This window comes from Mobula birostris, chromosome 19, assembly GCF_030028105.1.
Source record: "Mobula birostris isolate sMobBir1 chromosome 19, sMobBir1.hap1, whole genome shotgun sequence".
NCBI classification, from domain to species: Eukaryota; Metazoa; Chordata; class Chondrichthyes; order Myliobatiformes; family Myliobatidae; genus Mobula; species Mobula birostris.
Window position 1 is genome coordinate 49955046 of NC_092388.1, and position 21487 is coordinate 49976532.

The window sequence follows — 21487 nt, forward strand, 5'->3', positions numbered from 1 at the left end:
TGGATGTGTTGTGGTTGAAACAAGTGTATCGGAACAAAGAAGCTGAAATTTGTGTCTGTTTTGCCTGGATGACTGATCTTTATCAAGTTCATCAATGTATTTTGAGGGAGAGATCAGGAGCAGTTTTAGTTAATGAGTCATCTATGATGACTTTTGTCATTTGAAGAAAAAATTCGTGCACTGATGCTTTCAGCTTTAAGTTACAAGGGGAATGTAGTCCCAGCACTAACGGGGTGAACAGAGAAAAACCATTTTCAAAGTTTAGGGAATCAGCACTCAAAATGCTGGACCTCAGTGTGTCAAGTAGCATTTATAGAGAGAATGAGCAATTGTTGTTTTCAGTTGAGACCCTTCATCAGGACTGGAAAGAAAGAGGGGAGATGGCCAGTATAAAGAGGTGGGGGGAAGGGTAGATCAAGGGTGATAGGTGGATTTAGGTAAGGGGGGATTAATAGGCAGGTGAGTGAGGGGAAGGTTGAGAATGATATAAGAAGTTGCGGTTGATAGATGTAAGTGACAAAGGGTTGAACAAGTGGAATCTGATAGGAGAGGACAGTGGACCATATAATAGTTATGGAGGAACAAAGGGAGAAACGTGGGTGATGGATAGATTGAGAGGGTAGAGGAGGGGCAAGAGTTGGAGCCAATGGAATAAGGGAAAAGGGGACAGAATGGTGAGGTTACTGGTAGTTAAAGAAATTGATATTCATGCTGTCAGGTTGGAGACTACCATGGCAAAATTATGAAATGCTGTTACTCTATCCTGTGTCTAGCCTACACATGGCTATAGAGGAGGCCGTGGACAGTTATGTCTATGTGGAAATGAGAAGTGGAATTAAAATGTTTGACTATTTAGAGATCCTAGATGGCACATAAATAAAGTTAAAGTGCTCAAGAAAATGTTCCTCCAGTCTGCATCGGACATCACCAATGGATGCAATCGGTTAGAGCAGGCTTTCTTAACCAGGTTTCTGTGAGAGGTCACTAGGGTTCCGCAAAAGATCATAATTAAAACAAAAATAAACATTTTTGACTGGTGAGGAACCCTTTCTCTGAATCTTTGCTCAGCCTAAGAACTTGACTTTGAGAGAGAGGAAGAACTTCGTAAGCTGCACTCTGATCATACATTCAAGATGAGATTTACTGATCTGCCTCTGGACAAGTTCTGGATTTCTGTGAAAGAAGGCTATCCTGCCCTCCATAGGAAAGCAATAAACATTTTGCTGCAGTTTTCAATGTGAGCAATTTTTTTTTGTTTAACAAGCATCAAGAGCAAGGATAGAAATCATTTTATTTCAGTTGATAGTGAAATCCATGTGTGCTTATCTCAACTTTGACCCAGAAATGAGAAATTTATTATGTTTGCCTTCTGAGTTCTTAACATTTATGAAAGGGAGGGAAAGAGATTAATTTCAAGGAAGGTAAGCTAAAAATTCATTCTCTACTCAAAAGAGCATTGACAATTATTTTTTGATTATTATATCTACAACTTACTGATCACTCTAATGTAACCTTAGCTGTAGGACAAGCAGGGTTTTTAAGCAGGGTTTCCCTAACACCTGAAAATTATTTTAAGGGTTCCTCCACGGCAAAAAGGTGAAGAAAGGCTGGACTAGAGGATAGAGGCTAAAACAAGAGATTGTAATGCTGAATACAGAAGGGATTTCAAAAGCACTCTACACACCAGGCATAGCAGATATCGAAAATATTCAAATAGATATGATGTCAGTTTAATTCTTATTTTTTACATTTTTGAAAACCAGAGTTAGTATTGGAACTGGATCAAAGAGTACATGAAGTTAGATTAGGAAAGACTTGAGAGGCTAAACAACTTTTCCCTCTTCCTAACTTTCTGTTGCTGTCCAGTCTCTGGCAACTGGAAGGGCTGCCATGCAGAATATTGACCTTGGCCATAATGTTTTGTATATTTGAGTAAACAAATGATTTTCTGCATGTAAGCTCTTGAAACTAAACATGCTGTTGTCCACATTCACAAAATTATTTTTGAGCTCTGCTATGGCCTCTGCACATCCTTGCTCAAATGTGCCTCTCTTTAGTGGACCCTCCATTTTCATTGCTTCACCATTGCTGGCAAATGCTTCAGTTGCAAAAGCCCCAAAACTTGTTGCATCAGCCTTAAATATCTCAATCTCTCCAAAGGTGATTAATCTTTTAAGACACTTCTCAAAACCTACTTTGTTCACTTATCTCCATGTCATGTTAAGCAATCAGAAACCAAATTTTATTTGTTCAAGTGCTTGTGTACAAGCTAGGGTCATTTTGCTATGTTAACATAGAATAGTGTAGCATAGGGCAAGTCCTTTGGCCTACATTGTTGAGCTGAACACACTGACCATATTTATCCCCTTCTTTGTATATTCATCTGCCTATCTAAGAGTATCTTAAATGTTCCATGCTGTCCACTTCACCACCATCCCCCCACCGGCTGTCCAGGTTAGGCCCCCAGCACTCTGTTTTTTTTTAAAAAAACAACAAATAAACTTGCCGTGAACCACAAACGAGAAAATCTGCAGATGCTGGAAATCTAAGCAACACACACAAAATGCTGGAGGAACTCAGAAGGCCAGGTAGCATCTATGGAAAAAGCACAGTCGACATTTCAGGCCCTGCTGAGTTTCTCCAGCATTTTGTGTTTATTGCCTTGAAGTGTTCCTTTGTATTTATCCTCATGTCTTCTGGTATTAGATATATTAACTCTGGGGGAAAAAGATACTGGCTGCTACTCTGTCTATGCCTCAAAGAATTTTATAAACTTCTGAGTCTCTGCTAGGCTACAGAAAACATCTGCAGCTTTTCTACTCTCTCCTCATAGTACACTTCTTCCAAACCAAGCAGAGTCCTGGTAAACTACCTCTGCACCCTCTCCAAAGCCTCCTTGTCTTTCTGATAATGAGGTGACCAGAATTGAACACAATACTGTAAATGAGGCCTAACGAAGTTTTACAAAGCTATAACATAGCCTGTTGAACATAATGCCTCAACTCATGAAGGTAAGCTTACCATATGGTGCCTTTAGCACCCAATCAACCTGCGTGGCCACATACCTGGACCACAAGATCCTTCCGTTCATCAGCATTGTTAAAGATCCTTCCACTAACTGTGTATTCTCCCTTTATGTTGGATTTCCCAAAGTGCACCACCTTGTACTTGCCCCCGGATTAAACTCTACCTGCCATTTCCCTGACTATATCAGCAACTGATCTATATCCCACAATATCATTTGGCAAACTTCCATGTAATCCATGATGCCACTGATCTTTGTGTTGTCTGCAAACTTAACAAATTAATAGCAAACTTTAAATTATGTGTCAGGACAACTACCTGTACAAATTAGATTCTGTGTTCTTCTGTTATGAGCAAAGGAAAGGTAAACTTGCTGATGAATCATAAGATTTAGAAAGAAGCACATAAGAAATGGCAGCAGGCCAAAAATACTGTGCCATTCATTGGAATCGTGGCTGATCTGGCATGGATCTGAAAAGGTGGGTAGGTAAAGCTGATCAGCTCCACCGATTGTTTTCTGGCCAGAGAATTCCACAGATCCACTGTTCTCTGGGAAAAGCAGTTTCTTCTCATCTCTGTCCTAAATCTATCCCCTGAATCTTGAGGCTATGTCCTTAGTTCTTACTTACCAGTGGAAACAACTTTCCTGCCTCTATCTTATCTATTGTTTAAAAAAATTTTAAAATATAAGATCCCTTTCATTATTCTGATTTTCAGCAAGTGTAGTCCCAAGCTACTCAGTCTCTCCTTATAAACTAATACCTTCATCTGCAGAATTATACTAGTGATCCTCCTCTGCACTGCCTCCAAAGCTAGTATCTCGTTCCTCAAGCAAGGAAGCTGCACCTGCATGCAGTGCTCCAGGTATGGCCTCACCAGTACCCTGTACATTTGCAGCATAACCTCCCTGCTCTTAAATTCGGTCCCTCCAGCAAAGAAGGCCAGCATTCCGTTTGCCTTCCTGATGACTTGTTGTACCTGCAGAACAACTTTCTGCAATTCATGTGCAAGCATTCCCGAGTCGCTCTGCACAATAGCATGCTGCACCCTTTTACCATTTAAATAATAACCTCATCTGATATTCAACTAACTGGTGTAAGCAGAGCACAGTCAGTCCTGGTTCAGTTTACATCTGTTAGTTCAAACCGTTCCTTTGGATCAAATAGGAAATTGATTACCGTTCAATGCTTCCTCACGACTAAGATATTAACATAAAAAACAAAAGGTACAGGGAGATGTAAATAGACTGCCATGACTATGAAGGACACTTTATAAAATTGTGTTATATTCATCCACATTCCCTTTGTTTTTTGGCAATTATTTTAAATTTGCTTCCTTTCCAAGCAAATACTTTGATTTTACAGAATTCTATTAAATGTTCTCTGTATTCCCTGATCAAAGGAGAAATAACTTGTTTTTATTAGGTATTTGGTTGAAGAGAGAGAATAAAAGTTGTCCTTGCTGCCTTGGGCAAAATTTATCTCCAAACTTGCATTACTTAAGACAGATATACATTTGCCTCATTGTAAATATGGTGCTGTTTGAGCAATTTGGTCTATGTTTTCCACATTACAAAAGTGACAATGTTTTATAACAAAGCACTTAGTGACTTCCTGGGGTCACTTCACAATGCAAAATATGCAAATATCTCTTCCTGGTATTTGCATTCCTCCTTCCTTTTTTCCTCTCTTCTGTCCTCCCTCAGAGAAGCTCTTTAAAGGAAATCACCACCACCCACTCAAAGAGAGATTTTAACTTGGACGGGGGATGAATAGTATTGAAGAAATAGTCCAAAGAGCATAGCAAGTGAGTAAGGTTTTTGACTTTTCAGAACTCTCATAGGAGCACTTTGTGGCTTGGACAAGTGAGAGGACAAATGAAATCAATTAATCTGCTCAGACAATAACAACCTAGCACTATTAACAAAATGTCCAAGTCTCTACCAAAAGAATAGTAAAATAAATTTGACAGCAAGCCAAGTAGGGAGACAAGTGACCATTATGTTGACCAAAGAGTTTGATCAAAGACCATTATGTTGATCAAGGATTGCCGAAGGAAGGAGAGTTGAATGGGTGGAAAGATTTTTTAGAGGAAAAATTCCCAAGTTTAGGGTCTTGGCATTCAAAAGTCTGGTGCCACTGTTGGAGCAATTAAATTGGGATAATCACAACGTCAGAACAGAAGGGGCGTAGGTACCATGGAGTATTCAAGGAATAGACAAGAATATAGAGATAGGAGGGGGTAAGATGGGAAGTAAAGAAGAATATTTGTTTAAATTGAGTTTTTGTTTAACTGCATGCCAGTATGATTCATCAAGTATTGTTGTGGTAAATGAATGTGAGTTAGGACAGGTGGCACAGCTATGGATATTCCTGAATTACAGAGGACAGAAATGGAGGAGGCCCAGAATGTGTTTGAATAATTGGGTCTTAATATAGTAACTGCATTGGTGAGGATTTTAATAATAAATGAGCTGAGGTGGAAGCTAAATTAAACAATTTTGAAAATATGTAATCTCGGTGATGGTGTGGGTATGTGTGGTCTGCAGTTTATGTCTTCAAAGTTTAGTGTTGTGCATAACACAGAGAGGATAGAGTTATTGACCAGGGAGTAGGCCAAGTATTAATAAGATAGAACCAAGTGGTAATAGTTAACAAAGGAAATGTTGATACAAGCAAAACCAGCCCTCCAAATACTTCTATTGAATATATTATGCTTAGAAACAGTGACTACTTCTGAAATCTCAAGGAAAGAATAGTCTATTAAAATACAGTAGTTGTGATGTTATGTAGCAGGCAGCTACTTAGCACAAATGGTCTGGAGGTTAAAAATGTCATTTATGCCAACAATGATTGGATCCTCAATGTGTACATACGGAAACACGAGACTGCAGATACTGAAATCAGGAGCAAAAATCAAACTAACTCAGTAGGTCAGGCAACAAAATGGACAGTTGATGTTTCAGATCAAGACATCTTCATCAGGATTTTGATATATTTGTTTAGTATTGGGACCATGAGGCATTCTGGGAGAGTTGGCCAAATGCCCAGGAACATAATAGGCCATATCAAGGCAGTTGAGATAAAGAGTAGTGTTATAAAAGAGATTTTGCAGATGCTGGAAATGTTGGGTAACACACACACACAGCGCAGGAGGAATTCACCATGTCAGGCAGCATCTATGGAGGGAAATGAGCAGTTGACATTTCAGGCTGAGACCCTTCATCACTGGAAAGAAAGAGGGCAAAAGCCAGAATGAAAAAGTGAAGGGAGCAGGAGGTAATAGGCAAGTCCAATTGTGGGGGTGAAGGTAGGTGGATGAGGGAGGAGGGATAAATGGAAATGATGTGAGAAGTTGGGAGGTGATAGGTGGAAGAGTCAAAGGGCTGAAAAAGGAATCTGATAAGAAAGGATAGTAGACTAGAGAATAAAAGGAAGAAGGTTAGGAAGGTAATGAGCAGATCATGGGGGCTGGAGAAGAGAATAGAAGGGGTGAGAGGGCTACTGGAATGAGGGACAACAACGTAGATCAGGGGTACACTGAAGGGACTGGTTACCAGAAGTTCAATCAATATTGATGCCGTCAGTTTAGAGACTACCAAGATGGAATATGAGGTGTTGTTCCTTCAATCTGCATCCAGCCTCAGTGTGGCTGCCAAGGAGGCCATGGACAATATGGTGTGGGGATGGGAAGTGGAATTGAAACGGATGGCCACTGGGAGGTCCTGGCCGTTGTGGCAGACAATGCAAATACCAGGAAGAGATATTTGCATATTTTGCATTGTGAGGTGACCCCAGGAAGTCACTAAGTGCTTTGTTATAAGTGCTGATGTTTGATGAAGTGGTCTCCCAACCTGTGTTAGCTCTCTCCAAAGGCTGCGTCTGGAGCACCGGATGCAATAAGTAACACTGACAAGTTCACAGGTGAAGTGCTTCCTCACCCAGAAGGCCTGTTTAGGGCCCTGAATGACGGTCACGGAGGAGGTTTAGGGACAGGTGGAACAGCACAGTTGCAAGGGTAAGTACCAGGAAGGTGAACAGTCGGGAGGGAAGGGCAGACAAGGGAGTCTCAGAGAGAGCAGTTCCTACAAAAAATGGTGGGGGAGGGGATGATGTGTCTAGTGGTGGGATCCCATTAGAAATGGGGGACTTTGCAGAGAATTATGTGTTAGATGCAGATGCTTGTAAGGTGTTGAGTGAGGACAAGGGACTGTTCCACGTATAGAAACTGGGAGGAGCCAAAATAAGTTGTTGAAGGTGAGTACCAATCCTTCCAGACAGAGGGTGGTGGTGCAGAGAAACTGATTAGGTGTGTTGTCAAGAAAGAAACAGAGCTTCAAGGCTTTCTGATGAGGGGTGGAAGTGTACAGGAACTGCATGTCTATGGTGAAAATAAGGCAGTCAGGGCCAGGACAATGAAAGTTGTTTAAGTGCTGTATACCTGCTTTTTCAGTTTCAAAGTACATTTATTATCAAAATATGTATGCAGTATACAACCCTAAGATTCATCTTCCCACAGACAGCCACAAAACAAAGAAATCCTGGAACCCGTTCAAAGAAAAACATCACCCTTCCACCCCTCCCACACACACACAAAAAGCAAATCATGCAAGTGGCAAAAAAATGAGTGTAAAACACAGAATATAAAAAAAACCACAAAGTCATCGAATGAGACCAAGCATATGCAGTTCAATTCAGTCTAGTGCTGTGTCATACATTATCCACAGGCCACCTCAATCAAAGTGGCACAAAATAGCAACAAAAAAAGGAGCGACTAGGAACACATGATGACAGAGTCCAATCCACAAACTACGTTGATTAAACCTTGCCCAGGACCCAGGACTCCAGCACCATCCTCTGACAGCATTGAGGGAGAGAGAGGCCATTGAAACACAGGGACCTTCCTCCTGGAGCAGCAGTGAAGGTGGGAGTGAGATCGTCATATGCAAACACCTTCCTCTAACAGCAGTGAGTGAGAGGCTGGTAGATGATGCTATCACACGCAAATTATCTAATCATTCAATCACATGGCAGCAGCTCAATGCGTAAAAGCATGCAAACATGGCCAAGTGGTTCATTTGTTTTTCAGACCAAACATCAGAATGGGGAAGAAATGTGATCTGTGACTTTGTAGAATGATTATTGGTGCTAGATGGGGTGGTTTGACTATCTCAGAAGCTGCCAGTCTCCTGGGATTTTCATGCACAACAGTCTTTAGAATGGCATGAAAAGGAAAAAAAAATCCTCAATTGGCGGTTCTGTGGGTAAAAATGCCTTATTGAGAGAGGTTAGAGGAGAATGGACAGATTGGTTCAAGCTGACTGGAAGGCAGCAGTATCTCAAATAACCACATGTTGCCACAGTGCTGTGCAGAAGAGCATCTCTGAATGAACAGCATGTAGAATCTTGAAGTGAATGGGCTACGGTAACAGAAGACCACTCTGGGTTCTACTCCTGTCAGCGAAGAAAAGGAAGCTGAGTCTCCGGTGGGCATCGAGTCACCAAAACTGGTTGTAGATGGTAGAGTCAGAATTTGGTGTGAACAACATGAATCCTTGGATCCATTCTGCCTTGTGACAGCAGTGCAGGATGGTGGTGGTGTAACTGGTGTGGGGAATATTTCTTGGCACATATTAGGCTCCTTAATATCAATTGAGCACTGTTTAAATCCCACAGCCTACCGAAGTATGTTGCTGACCATGTGCATCGCATAATGGCCATAGTCTACCCTTCTTCTGATGGCTACTTCCAGCAAGATAATGTGCCATGTCACATGTCATCTCAAGCTGGTTCCATAAACATGACTGAGTTCAGTTCATTCTCGTGGTCTCCACAGTCACCAGATCCTGATCCAATAGAGTACCTTCAGGATGTGGAACAGGAGATTCGCAGCATGACTGTGAAACCAATAAATCTGCAGCAACTGCGCAATGCTATCATGTCAACATCACCCATCATCTTTAAAGAATGTTTTCCGGCACCTTGTTGAATCCATGCCATAAAGAATTCAGGCTGTTCTTGGGGCAAAGGGGAGACCTATCCTGAACGAGAAAGATGTATCTAATGAAGTGGCCACCTAGTGTAAGTGGGCAGTCACTCAGAAGGTCAGGAGTAGGCCTACAGGGCAGTTAAGTTTTAGACCTTGAGTAGGGTGTAAGCAGTACAGCGTAAGAGACCTATGAGATTGGAGGCTGTAGATAGCATATCTCCAGAGCTGATAAAGTCCGCAGTGGTGTGGAAGACGATGGCTTGATTCTTCTCTGTAGGGTTCTGGTTCAAGAGTAAGAAAGAGGAGTGTCCAAGAGCTGCTGGCTGGCCTCGGCAAAGTAGAGCTGTGTTAATTGGATTTAATTCAACTATTTGAGAGGTACACCAAACTCTAAAGCTGTGCCACATTAATAATAGATAACGATAGGTGTGAAATGTACATTATGTCAGAACAGTTTTCAGTGGAGGGAACAATCAATGAAATGGCATAATATGAGAACAATAGCCAGGCCTACATATGGTGCCTGTTGGTCAGTTGTTATTTTTATTCCTCTATACTGGATGATTCTCATGCTCTGCCAGATGGCTTCTTGTATTTTGGTTTTATAGGAAGAAATTTTATTTTTGTAATTTTTGATGTGGCTTAATACAATTGTGAGATATGGGAAAAGCAATGATCCAAGTTGATTTCCAACTTAGTTTAGAAAACTGCCAGCCAAATAAAATTGTTTTCTATATATGACTCAATGTTAAATATTTAGTACTGGCTGACCTTCAAGTTTAGTGGCTAAAAATGTTGGCATTTGAAGTGAAAAGCTGAGCCCAGAATTTGATTTCAGCCTAGCCAGATGTAATCAGTTCCAGTTTGGATTATTTCTGGGCAGATGTGAATATCTCCTCATACCAGCTACCAAATTTTAGTCGCTGAAATTGAAGTACTAATTAAAAGTAAACTTAAATATAGACCGATATAGTCTCAACATGTTAAAATTTTATTCGTGCATTGCCTTTAATTTGAAATCTGTTGAAATACAGTGTCTGTCCTGCTCCACTGAAGGTGATGGTATGTAATCCCATACATGCAAAAGGACTTTGACATCTCACCCATTTACCCATAGACTTGCCCAGATAGTGTTCATAAAATGCAGCTGTACACTCTTTGCTTGACTACTGGTTGTGAATTTTCCATTAGGAGTGAGGTGGGGATTAGTTAAAGTTCAAGTTTGTCATTCAACCGTACACATGTATACCATCAAACAAGACAATGCTTCTCCAGCCCAACACAGTACATATAACTCATACGCATACAACATAAAGTAATATTACCACAAAAAAATTAACAAATAATTAGGTACATATACAATACAAGTTAAATAGTATAATGGAACTGGAGTTTCAAATGTAATGAGACCTGGGTGGTGGTAGTGAGTTCAGTAGTCTCACAGACAGGGGAAGGAAGCATTTCCTATCCAAACAGTCCTTGTCATAATGCTACAGTTCCTCCTGCTTGATAGTAGAGAATCAAAGAGTTTGTTGGGCAGAGGGGATGGATCATTGACAATGCTAAGGACCCTGCGTATGCAGTGCTCCTGATAAATATCTTTAATGGGTGAAAGGGAACCCGATGACCCTCTCAGCAGTCTTCACAATCCTTTGTAAGGATGTCCTGTACCAGAGAGAGATGCAACTATTCAGGACTCTCAACGGTCCTGTAAAAATTGGTTATCGTGGGAGGAGGGGAGCCTCACTCACTTCAATCTCCTCAGGAAGTGGAGATGCTGCTGTGATTTATTGATCAAAGAGAGGTTGTTGAGGGACTAGGTAAGATCATTGTTTATGATTTAAGAAGAGAAGTCCCAAGTAGTCAATATTTTTCACCCTCAGTAACTTTTTGCTGTGACAAAGATATACTCACTCAAGCAAGGGTCATTTGAACCTGATGCCTTCTCAGATGGTGGTTTTGTGATGTCCTGGTTACAAGTATAAAGGTGAACAACAAACTTATTTCCAATTCATATTGGAATAATTTCATTTCAGCTGTTCATAAATTCCACCGTAAGAAGAATCATTTCGAACACTAAAGTAGCAAGATTGTTATGGTGTGTGCCATCTGGGTGATGTGATTGTACTAGATAACGTAACTTGCTGTTGTCCACATACTGAATAACCTTTTTTGTGTCTCTGTTCATTTTGAAGGTCAATGTATTTCCATTTTCACATTCTGTGCGCCCTTGTGCTCCCAGTTCTGACAATCAGGAAACGGAAGTTTGTTGAAAAGATGGCAAAAACTGATCCATCCTCCTCGAATGCCAACTCTTCTCTCACAGCCTCCATTTGCCAGCTGTCCAAGAAGAAACAATAGGAATAAAGTACGCTGGAAGTATGAAATGCAAAGAAAAAACTGTTGAGGGAGGAAAACAAAAAGATCCATTTTTCTCTTTCTGAGTGATGTTAAGCACGAGGGTGCCCTGGTGCCATTATGAAATGAGCAGTTTAATGAAGGGTGTATATGTGCACTTGTGTTTGTTTACTGTATTGAACAACCCCTTGCTACTGACTTTTCCTTACCTGTACCATTAAGTCAGGGTCATTGGGGTGACTGTGGAATGCAGGTATTGCTGATATTTGCCAGCTTGTTGAGTTTTGTTTTCTGAAAATGATACCTTTGTCCTATGATTTTTTGGACACCTTCATTGTGGATGCAGTATATCTAAACAATGACCTCAGCAGACGAAATAATTGTTGAGTAATACCAGACCTACTGTTTAAAAAAAACAGCTTGTACTGTCATTATGAAACCTGTCATTTTACATTGTTATTTGAAGTTGATCTTCCTTTATTTTTTGCCCCACCATGTAACACCATTGGCCTAGCCACTAGGCCATTCATGTAATATGCCTTCTTAATCTTGGCAAACAGGAAAACCCTTACTCATAAGTTCTAATGTATTGATTTATAATCTAATACCTTCTGAGCTGTAAGGCTGTTAATAATTGGTTTTGTTTCATCACAGTTTTGAAGGAAGGACCATTTGTTCTAAAGGTGGTAGGCCCCTCATCTTCTAGAGTGGAGATTCTTAATTGAATCACCACTACTCCCATCTTTCATTTCAGCTGGATGAAAAATGAGAATGTCAAAATTAAAAGTTCAGTGACTTTTCAGTACACTTACAGCTCTGGATTGCTTCACTGAGGTATACCAACTAAGTGATTACAGTGATTGAGTTCTGGGCAAATAACTACACAGATTGCACTAAATATGATTTTACCAAACTTGCAATAATTGAATGCTCTGTTTTATTGTACAATTTTTTGATAAAATCAAAACTGCTTGAGAGACAGCTTATCTAATCATAAAAAAATTGGATGTTGTCAGTGCTTGCTTATATATATTGTATATGTGTATATATGCTGTATTTATACATATACAGTATAGAAAAATTAAAAATAGATATATTAAAGCTATTTATTTATTTTATTCGGAGTCTTGCTTATTGCATCTACACTATGTTTGTCTATTTGTCTTTTGCAGTGAAGATGGGGCCCTGACTTTGAAAGTAGATTATCTTTTGTGTGTGAGTGTGCAGCATTGCAGAATTGGCTTCAATGGTTACTTATTGGAATAATTTCATCAAAAGTGGAAATCACTACCATGAGAAGTTACTAAAGCAAATTATGCAGAAAATTTCAAAGGAAAAGCTGGAGGAACAGATGAGGGAGAGAAGATTGAAAGTTTTTTTTATTAGTTGATAGGAAGCGGGCCTCTGTGATGAATCAAAGTTTAATAACTGTGTTCAGGAGCGAAAAGATAACATACTGCTGGAGGAGCTCAGTGGTCATTGCATCTGTAGAGGGAAGCAGACGGTTGACATTTGTGAAGAGGCTCGTCCAGAATCGTCAGTGGTTTATTTCCCTCCACAGATGCTGCCTGACCCATTGAGTTTCTCAAGCAGCTCACTTTTTACACAGTAACTGAGTGATTTGTTGAGTGCTTTGTTAAGGGATTTGAAAGTACTGTTAAGAATCCTCCACATTGCTAGGAGCATGGAATTGGACAGAAAGGTAGACTCATTAAAAATAGTAGATTCATTTCCCTGTGTACCAGTTGGATTTTTGCAACAATATATCGGATTACAGATCCATCAAAAGAAAGGTCAATGACCTGTCATCAGACTGGGAAAAGTTAAGAGCGTAAAAGGTTTTTCTAAAGGTGGAGTAAAGGTGAAATGCTGGTTATGCCAGCTAAGAGAGGGTCTGCCACTTGGGGAAAAAAGTATTTTGGCGAATTGTAGGTCAGAGAAGATCAGTAAAATTTGAAAATATCAGAAGGGCAAAAAAAAAACATCACTAAAACATGAATTGCAAACTTACCTGCATTAATGCTCCATTAATGTCTTTGATTTGAAGCTTGCAGTAGCCCTTGGGGAAGGTGCATAGGGTGAATGAACATTAAGAATGAGTCCAGATTGACCTGAGTTGTTGGTGGGTCAATAATATCGGTTTGTGGTAATTCATGGTCCAAGGTAACTTATCTAGTTGATAAGATATAGTATTGGAAGAAGCATTCAGCATTCTTTGATCTAACCATCTGAGGTTATGCCTCTGCTTCCAATTCTCTGGGGCAGTGGCCCCCACAGTGATCTCCTCTTGTGGTTGGAGGACCTCAGCACCCTGGTGTAAGTACAGAATGTTGATTTTTCCATCTCCTTTTTTCTGCTCTAGTTGTTTCACAAATCCACAAGCTTGCTTTCCTACATTAAAGTATTTTCCACAATTTCCTCAATCAACTTCGCTGGTGGATGATTGCCAGCTGCTGATAGCAGCACAAAGCACTCAGAAGTCATTCTTACCACGCAAACATGAAAAGCACGAAGTCCATCCTTGAATCATATCTGATTTTTTATATAGTAAAACTGGAATTGTATTTTAATTATAAAAATATTTAAATTCCACATTTTAAAAAGCAGCAAAATCCAAAGTATACAATGTAAATCTAATAAATAAAATGTCATTGCCAAAGAATATTGCAACATTTCATGCTTTGGCTCTCTTCAGACAGGGTTTACTTTTGTTACCTAAAGTATTGTGATTTTATTTCTTGAAGAAGCAAATGAGCTGTAAGATTCTTTATGCAAATATACAAACAGATGTAAAGGATGGGATATTGTGTCCAGTTCTCCCAGTCCAGCCTCCTTGACATTGGTGAAACCCATCATATATTGCAGGGACCACTACATTGAGCACCTCTTCTCCATCTTCCAAAAGCGGAACTTCCCGGTGGCTATACATTTTAATTCCCATTCCCATTTCAACATGCCAGTCCATGGCCTCTTGTGTCGTCTGTGTAGCCTCCAGCCTGATAGCATGAATTCAGATTTCTCCTCTGATAAAAAGAAAATTTCCCTCCCCCTCCCCTCTTCTTCTATTTCCCATTCTGGTCTCTTACTTCTTCTCACCTGCCTATCTCCTCCTCCTTCCCTTTCGCCTATGGCCCACTCTCCTCTCCTATCAGATTCCTTCCTCTCCAGCCCTTTATCTTTCCTACCCACCTGGCTTCACCTATCACCTTCCAGTTCTTTTCCTTTCCCTTCCCTCACCTTTTTATTCTGGCATCTTCCCTCTTCCTCAATCTTTTTTATTAAGTTTTGAATTGATAAACATAACGGTGATAATGATGCAAAGAGATCGGGATTATATTAATAACGGATAATGTATACAGGCACAGACTCTGAGTAACATATGTAATTGAAGCCTCCCAATCGCTTAATAACCGAACATGAAAAAGATTCAAAAAATTTTATACAAAGAAAACGTCCCCCTACACTAAAAGAAACAAGACAAAGTCCGGGCTGCCATGTTTCATTGGTTAAAATCATTATTTGTCATTAACTTCGCTCTTCTATACACAAACAAAAAGTTATTGAAAAAGATTCAGAAAAAGGTCAGCTTGCATCATATGAAAACGTTGAATAAATGGCCTCCAAGTTTCTTCAAATTTAACTGAAGGATCGATAGTACCACTCCTAATTTTTTCCAAGTTTAAACATGTTATAGTTTGGGAAAACCATTGAAATGTAGGGAGATTAGAATCTTTCCATTTAAATAAAATAGATCTTCTGCTATTGATGTAACAAATGCAATCAAACGACAAGCTGAAGGGGATAAATGACTAGAGTCTATCACTGGTAATCCAAAAATTGCAGTAATAGGATGAGGTTGTAAATCAATATGCAAAACTACTGAAATAATATCAAAAATGTCTTTCCAATATTTTTCCAAAAGAGAGCAAGACCAGAACGTATGTGTCAAGGAAGCTACCTCAGAATTACATCTGTCACGGACAGGATTTATATGGCAATAAAAACGAGCTAACTTGTCCTTCGACCTATGGCCCCTATGAACCACCTTAAATTCTATCAAAGCGTGTCTAGCACACATTGAAGAAGTGTTAACTAGTTGGAGAATTTTCTCCCATTTCTCTATAGATAAAGATACCTGAAGTTCTCTTTCCCATTCATTCTTAATTTTATCAGATGTACCTAGAAGTATTTTTGTAATTAAATCATAAATAATTGCTATGAAACTCTTCTGATAGCGGTTTAAACCTAAAAATTTTTCTGTAATTTCAGTTTGATGTGGTAGCTGAAAAGTAGGTAAAATAACATTCAGAAAGTTTCTAATCTGTAGATATCTGAAAAAATGTGATCTAGGCAAATTACATTTATTAGACAACTGTTCAAAAGACATGAGACAATTATCCATGAATAAATCACGAAAACATGTTATTCCCTTCATTTTCCATAAAAGAAAAGCTTGATCAGTTCTGGATGGTTGGAAGAAAAAATTGGATATAATAGAACTTGATAGGATAAATTTATTCAATCCAAAAAATTTACAAAATTGAAACCATATTCGTATCCCCCTTCCTTTTCAGCCCTGATAAAGGGCCTTGGCCCAAAACATCAACTGTTTATTCATTTCCATAGATGCTGTCTGACTTGCTGAGTTCCATCAGCATTTTGTGTGTGTTGCTTTGGATTTCCAGCATCTACAGATTTTAGGATAGGAAAAAGCAAGCTAATTTATCAAGACATCTGCTATCTAAGCCTCATAGTGAACTGATCACCCAGAGTAATAAAAATCTGTAATAATTTACCTTTCCGTCCCCCCTCCCCGCTCACCTCTACTATCTGTCAAGAATTCGGCCCAGGAATGAAAAAATTAGAGAAAGGTGATCTTAAAGTGCTGTGAAGAGAACTTGGAAGAATAAAATGGCTAGCACTAATGGGAACTGATATCCTGTCTGTCTGCCTAGGTACCATATCCGATGCGGACTTTGGTGACCATGGTTTTCCATATAGATATAGCCTTCGTTTTTTGGATGACTTCCATTTCCTCAATGTGTAGCCTCCTGGCTATGCTTTTGATGTACATAAGCTGAGGTCTTCCTCTAGGTTTACTCCCCTCAATCTTTCCAGAGAGTATGAGTTTTTCTAGTTCATTTTTCGGCAGCCGTAAATAAAACTGATATCCAGTGGAATAATACTAGGAACTATTCAAAGCGGTTTTCTTTTGCCCTGCAGCTGAGTGCAAGAAAAATATATATTTTGCTAAAAGGAAGGAACAAGCTAAATGCTTTGGAGATTTCATAACTAAAGACCTAGGGTGAGGAAAAAGCCTCATACTTCAGGTACATGGAGAACAAGAGGAATCAGTGATAAGAATATGAAGAAACAGAGAAGTTTTTAAAAAAAACAGACGAGAAAAGCAATTAAATCGAATAACCATGTAACATAAAACTGAATGTTGGAACATTATACAGTCACAGAAATGCTGGGATGGGAATTGGGTCATTAAAAGATCAACAGGACAATATTGTTGGTAAGATACAGAAACAACAAAAAAATGATTATGTGCTATCCAGACAGATCGTTCCTTACATAAGTTTAAAAAAAAAACAAGCCCAAGACCTGAATGCATATTGTTGTAGCTACAGAGAAGATACAGTGTTAGTTAGACAAAGTGCAACAGCCATCAAGGGATAAATTGAGACATCCAGAATTCATCTTCAATGTATAAAAAGGTCTGTTCAAGAGTCGCATAACAGTGTGTTTGAAACTATCCTTGAACTTCCTCACGCTTTGGCATCTTCTGCCCTATGGGAGGGGTTGGAAGAGAGATTGATGGTAGGGGGCTTGATAAAAGCATAAAAATTATGAGAGGCATGGATAGGGCAAATAGAAGGAAAGTTTTCCCTCTATCTGGGAGGCGATATTAAGCAGAGATAGTTTTAGAGAAAATAAGATAAGGGTCTTGGCCCGAAACGTCGACTGTACCTCTTCCTATAGATGCTGCCTGGCCTGCTGCATTCACCAGCAACTTTCATGTGTGTTGCTTGAAATTCCAGCATCTGCAGATTTCCTCGTGTTTAGTTCTGGTTACCCCATTATAGGAAGGATGTTGAGGCATTGGTGAGGTACAGAAGACTTCTACCAGGATGCTGTCTGAATTAGAAAGTATTTACTAAAAGGAGAGATTGGACATACTTAGTTCTTTTCTCTGGAGTAGTGGAGGTTAAGAGATCTGGTGGAGGTTTATAAGATTATGAGAGGCACAGACAGAGTAGACAGTATCTTCTTTCCAGGGCTGAAATATCCAACACCAGCGGGCATGCATTTAAGTGAGAGGAGGTAAGTCCAAAGGAGATGTGCGGGGCAAGTGCTTTTTCACACAGAGAGTGTTGGGTGCTTGGAAGGTGCTGTCTGGGGTAGTGGAGGCAAATACAACAGAGGTATTCAAGAGTCTGCCAGGCACATGGATGTGAGGAAATGGAAGAATATGCACATTGTGTAAGCAGAAGGGATTAGTTTAGGTGGGCATTTGATTAGTTTGCACAACATTGTGCCCAAAGACCCTCTTCCTGTGCTCCACCATTCTATGTTCTAAGATTAAGCAGCCTAAGCAAAATTTATTTCATCCAGACTGTGATTGGAATATAGAATGCACCGGACCGAATGGATGGTGGAGACAGATACTCTCACGACATTTAATAAGTAGACAAGAGCTTGAATTGCCAAGATAAAAGGCAGTGCTCCAAATATTGGTAAAGTTCTGTTTCACTGTGTACAATGACTTGGAGGCACCCGAGCAGACAATCCTAGAGATGTGAGTATATACATATCAAGAGAGGATAAGCGCAGCCTCTCAAGTTGAGGGGAACTCCAGCAGAATTCTTTAGAAAAATAAAACATACTGGTAGAGTAGATACATTAAAAAATGTTTCCACAAGTAGGGAAGAGCATTATTTGAGGGCCTTGTTATAACCTATTCATCAATAGGGAATTCATAAGGAACTTGTTTATCCAATGAGCTATGAGAAGGTGGAATTTCAATAGTACCAGATTAAGACGATCGGTTTAGACGCACTAGTGGTGGCTGGACAATGGAATTCGCAATCATGTTAATAAACTAAGATGAAGAAGGTTGAGGGTAGGTTTGAGTGGAGCACTAACGGTGGTATAATGTATTGGCTGAATAATGCGTTTCTGCTTTCCATCCGTGTCGGGTTGAGCGCCGAGCTAGCCACTTGGCCTCGTTAAAAAAAAAGGGTCGAGTCAGGAACGTTCATACCATGACCCAGTTAATCCGAAAGGAGACCAATCCTGACGCCACGCGCCAGACAAGAATGGCTGACTGTCTGGTGCGACACGCAAAAAAAGGCGTGTTTCTTTGCCATACATCCAATGGAGTTACCTCATTTGTATGCCGCGAAATCTTGATGATATCTTGTAAAGTTATCACATCAATCTCTATATGCCAAAAGTAGTCAGTTGAACATTTCCATTACTTCTGCTACTATCAGCTCCATAAAGTAATGTTTCTGCACTGGAAATCATCTTCATTCATGGAGTAAGCAACAGAATGGAAATTTATAATTAAGAACTCTGCTTAATTCCCAAAGAAGAGAAACTCTGTAAATGCTGGAAATCAGAGTAATATCACAAAATGCTGGAGGAACTCAGCCTCTGTGGAAAAGAGTAAACAGTTGATATTTCGGATCAAGACCCTTCATCAGGAACTCTGCTTAATTCCTCATTTTTATTGCATAAAGGAATTCTGAAGTTGCTTTCAGGTATCTGTACATCAGAAAGAGAGTGATGCACATAGACCAAACAAAGAAGGAAAAAAGTATTCTATCAAATATCACCGATATACAAAAATATTTGAATTTATTTTTTGATTCAGTGTTAATATTTAATGCCTTCATATTTATCACCAAAATAGCAAAGAATTCCACAAAAAGAAAACATCCTCTCCAATCTATTCTAATAGTGTGTGCATTGGGAGTTTGCTAATAAAAATGTTTTGCAGTTTAGTATTTTATATAATGTACTCTGTGGTTCCTTTTTGTATATTTATGCACTTAGCAGTAATGGTCTCTTTTATAACAATTTTGGTCTCTTGGTGTTTGCATTAGTTCTCTGTATATTTTTATCAAATACTTCAAGCACAAGACCATTTATAGACAATAGACAATAGGTGCAGGGACAGGCCATTCGGCCCTTCAGGCCAGCACCGCCATTCACTGTGATCATGGCTGATCATCCACTATCAGTATCCAGTTCCTGCCTTATCCCCATAACCTTTGATTCCGCTATCTTTAAGAGCTCTATCCATCTCTTTTTTGAAAGCATCCAGAGACTTGGCCTCCACAGCCTTCTGGGGCAGAGCATTCCATACATCCACCACTCTCTGTGTGAAAAAGTTTTCCCTCAACTCCGTTCTAAATGGCCTACCCCTTATTCTTAAACTGTGGCCTCTGGTTCTGGACTCACCCATCAGCGGGAACATGCTTCCTGCCTCCAGCGTGTCCAATCCCTTAATAATCTTATATGTTTCAATAAGATCCCCTCTCAGCCTTCTAAATTCCAGAGTATACAAGCCCAGTCGCTCCAATCTTTCAACATATGACAGTCCCGCCATCCCGGGAATTAACCTCGTGAACCTACACTGCACTCCCTCAATAGCAAGAATGTCCTTCCTCAAATTTGGAGACCAAAACTGCACACAGTACTCCAGGTCTGGTCTCACCAGGGCCCTGTACAACTGCAGAAGGACCTCTTTGCTCATTTTCAGTCTTTAAAAATGTCCTGCTATGTTTATTTTATTCTGAACAGTAATGATATTGTACTCTGCCTATGGAGATAAAGAAGTGTCTTCGCCACTATAGGAAGCAAAGAAAGTGTAGTCTTCCAAAGTATAAACAATCTGAAGGCCTTATTTGTTTTAGTTGTGTCACCTCAAATTTCTATATTTTTGTCCAGAGACTTAATTATGCACATGCAAGAACACAGTTATTTGTTTACCCAGCAAATCCAGCTGATTTGTTCCAAGTTGAGAAACTGAATAATGTGAATAGATATATATCAACAGATTTAATATAACTGATAAATGTTATAATTTAGTCACTCTTTCAAAGGTGTACAATTTTTAATATGAAGTGTGAGTTGGTGCTAATAGGACAGCTTTGCTTTGCTATAATTATCTTCATTGAGGCTTTATAAATAACTGACAAGACCTCACTTAGAGTATTACGAACAGTTTTGGGCCCCTTATCTGATATTGGAGAGGGTTCAAAAGAGGTTCATGAAATTATTCCAGGGTTGAAAGGCTTATCATATAAGGAGCATTTGATGGCTCTGGGCCTGTACTCACTGGAATTTGGAAGAATGGGGGGGGAGGGGTGAGTGGGATGTTGAAAGGCCTCGGTAAAATGGATGTGGAGAGGATGTTTCCTATAGTGGGGGAATCCAAGACCAGAGGACCCAATCTTGGAATAGAGGAATGTCCATTTAGAATGGAGATGAAGAGGAATTTCTTTAGCCAGAGAGTGGTGAATCTGTAAAAATTTGTGGCCAGAGGCAGATGTTGAGGCCAAATCATTCGGTATATTTAAGGCAGAGGTTGATAAGTTCTTGATTGGTCAGGGCATGAAGGGTTCTGGGGAGAAAGCAGGAGATTGGGGCTGAGAGGAAAAATAGACCAGCCATGATGAAATGGTAGAGCGGAGTAGATGGGCCAAATGGCCTAATTCTGCTCCTACATCTTATAAGTATCACTTACTGCTTAATCACTTGGTGTACATATTCTGAGCCATTGCTTTGATCTATCAAGACCTAAAATGTTTTTGATTTTTATTTAATGACCATTCAACTTTCAGGAAATGTGTTCTGTTGTTCAGTCTTCCTGAATCAAGATCTGAGGAAATTAAATATTTACAATTCATTCTTCCAACTATGGGTGAGGATTACAAACCAAGGATTTAATGAGGTTATTTCCTCTCAGAACTTCAACCCTCCCCGACTACATATCAAGTTTCTTTGCAATCCCATTCCCCCATATCTTTTCTTGTGACTAATCCTCTCTGATTTACCCAACAACTCCTTACTGATACCCCATGACCCAAACAGTCTGGGG

The 21487-nt window shown here is 39.7% G+C and overlaps 1 protein-coding gene across 1 annotated transcript in view; it reads left to right on the forward strand.

Moving 5' to 3' along the window:
- Window positions 1–12471, forward strand: part of LOC140212586 (lysophospholipid acyltransferase 1-like) — a 121179-nt gene extending 108708 nt beyond the window's left edge. The window contains exon 13 of the mRNA XM_072283564.1: window positions 11208–12471. Within this exon, the coding sequence (XP_072139665.1) occupies window positions 11208–11373 (166 nt within the window). The 3' untranslated portion in view covers window positions 11374–12471. The remainder of the gene's footprint in view (window positions 1–11207) is intronic.
- The last annotated feature ends 9016 nt before the right edge of the window (window positions 12472–21487 follow it).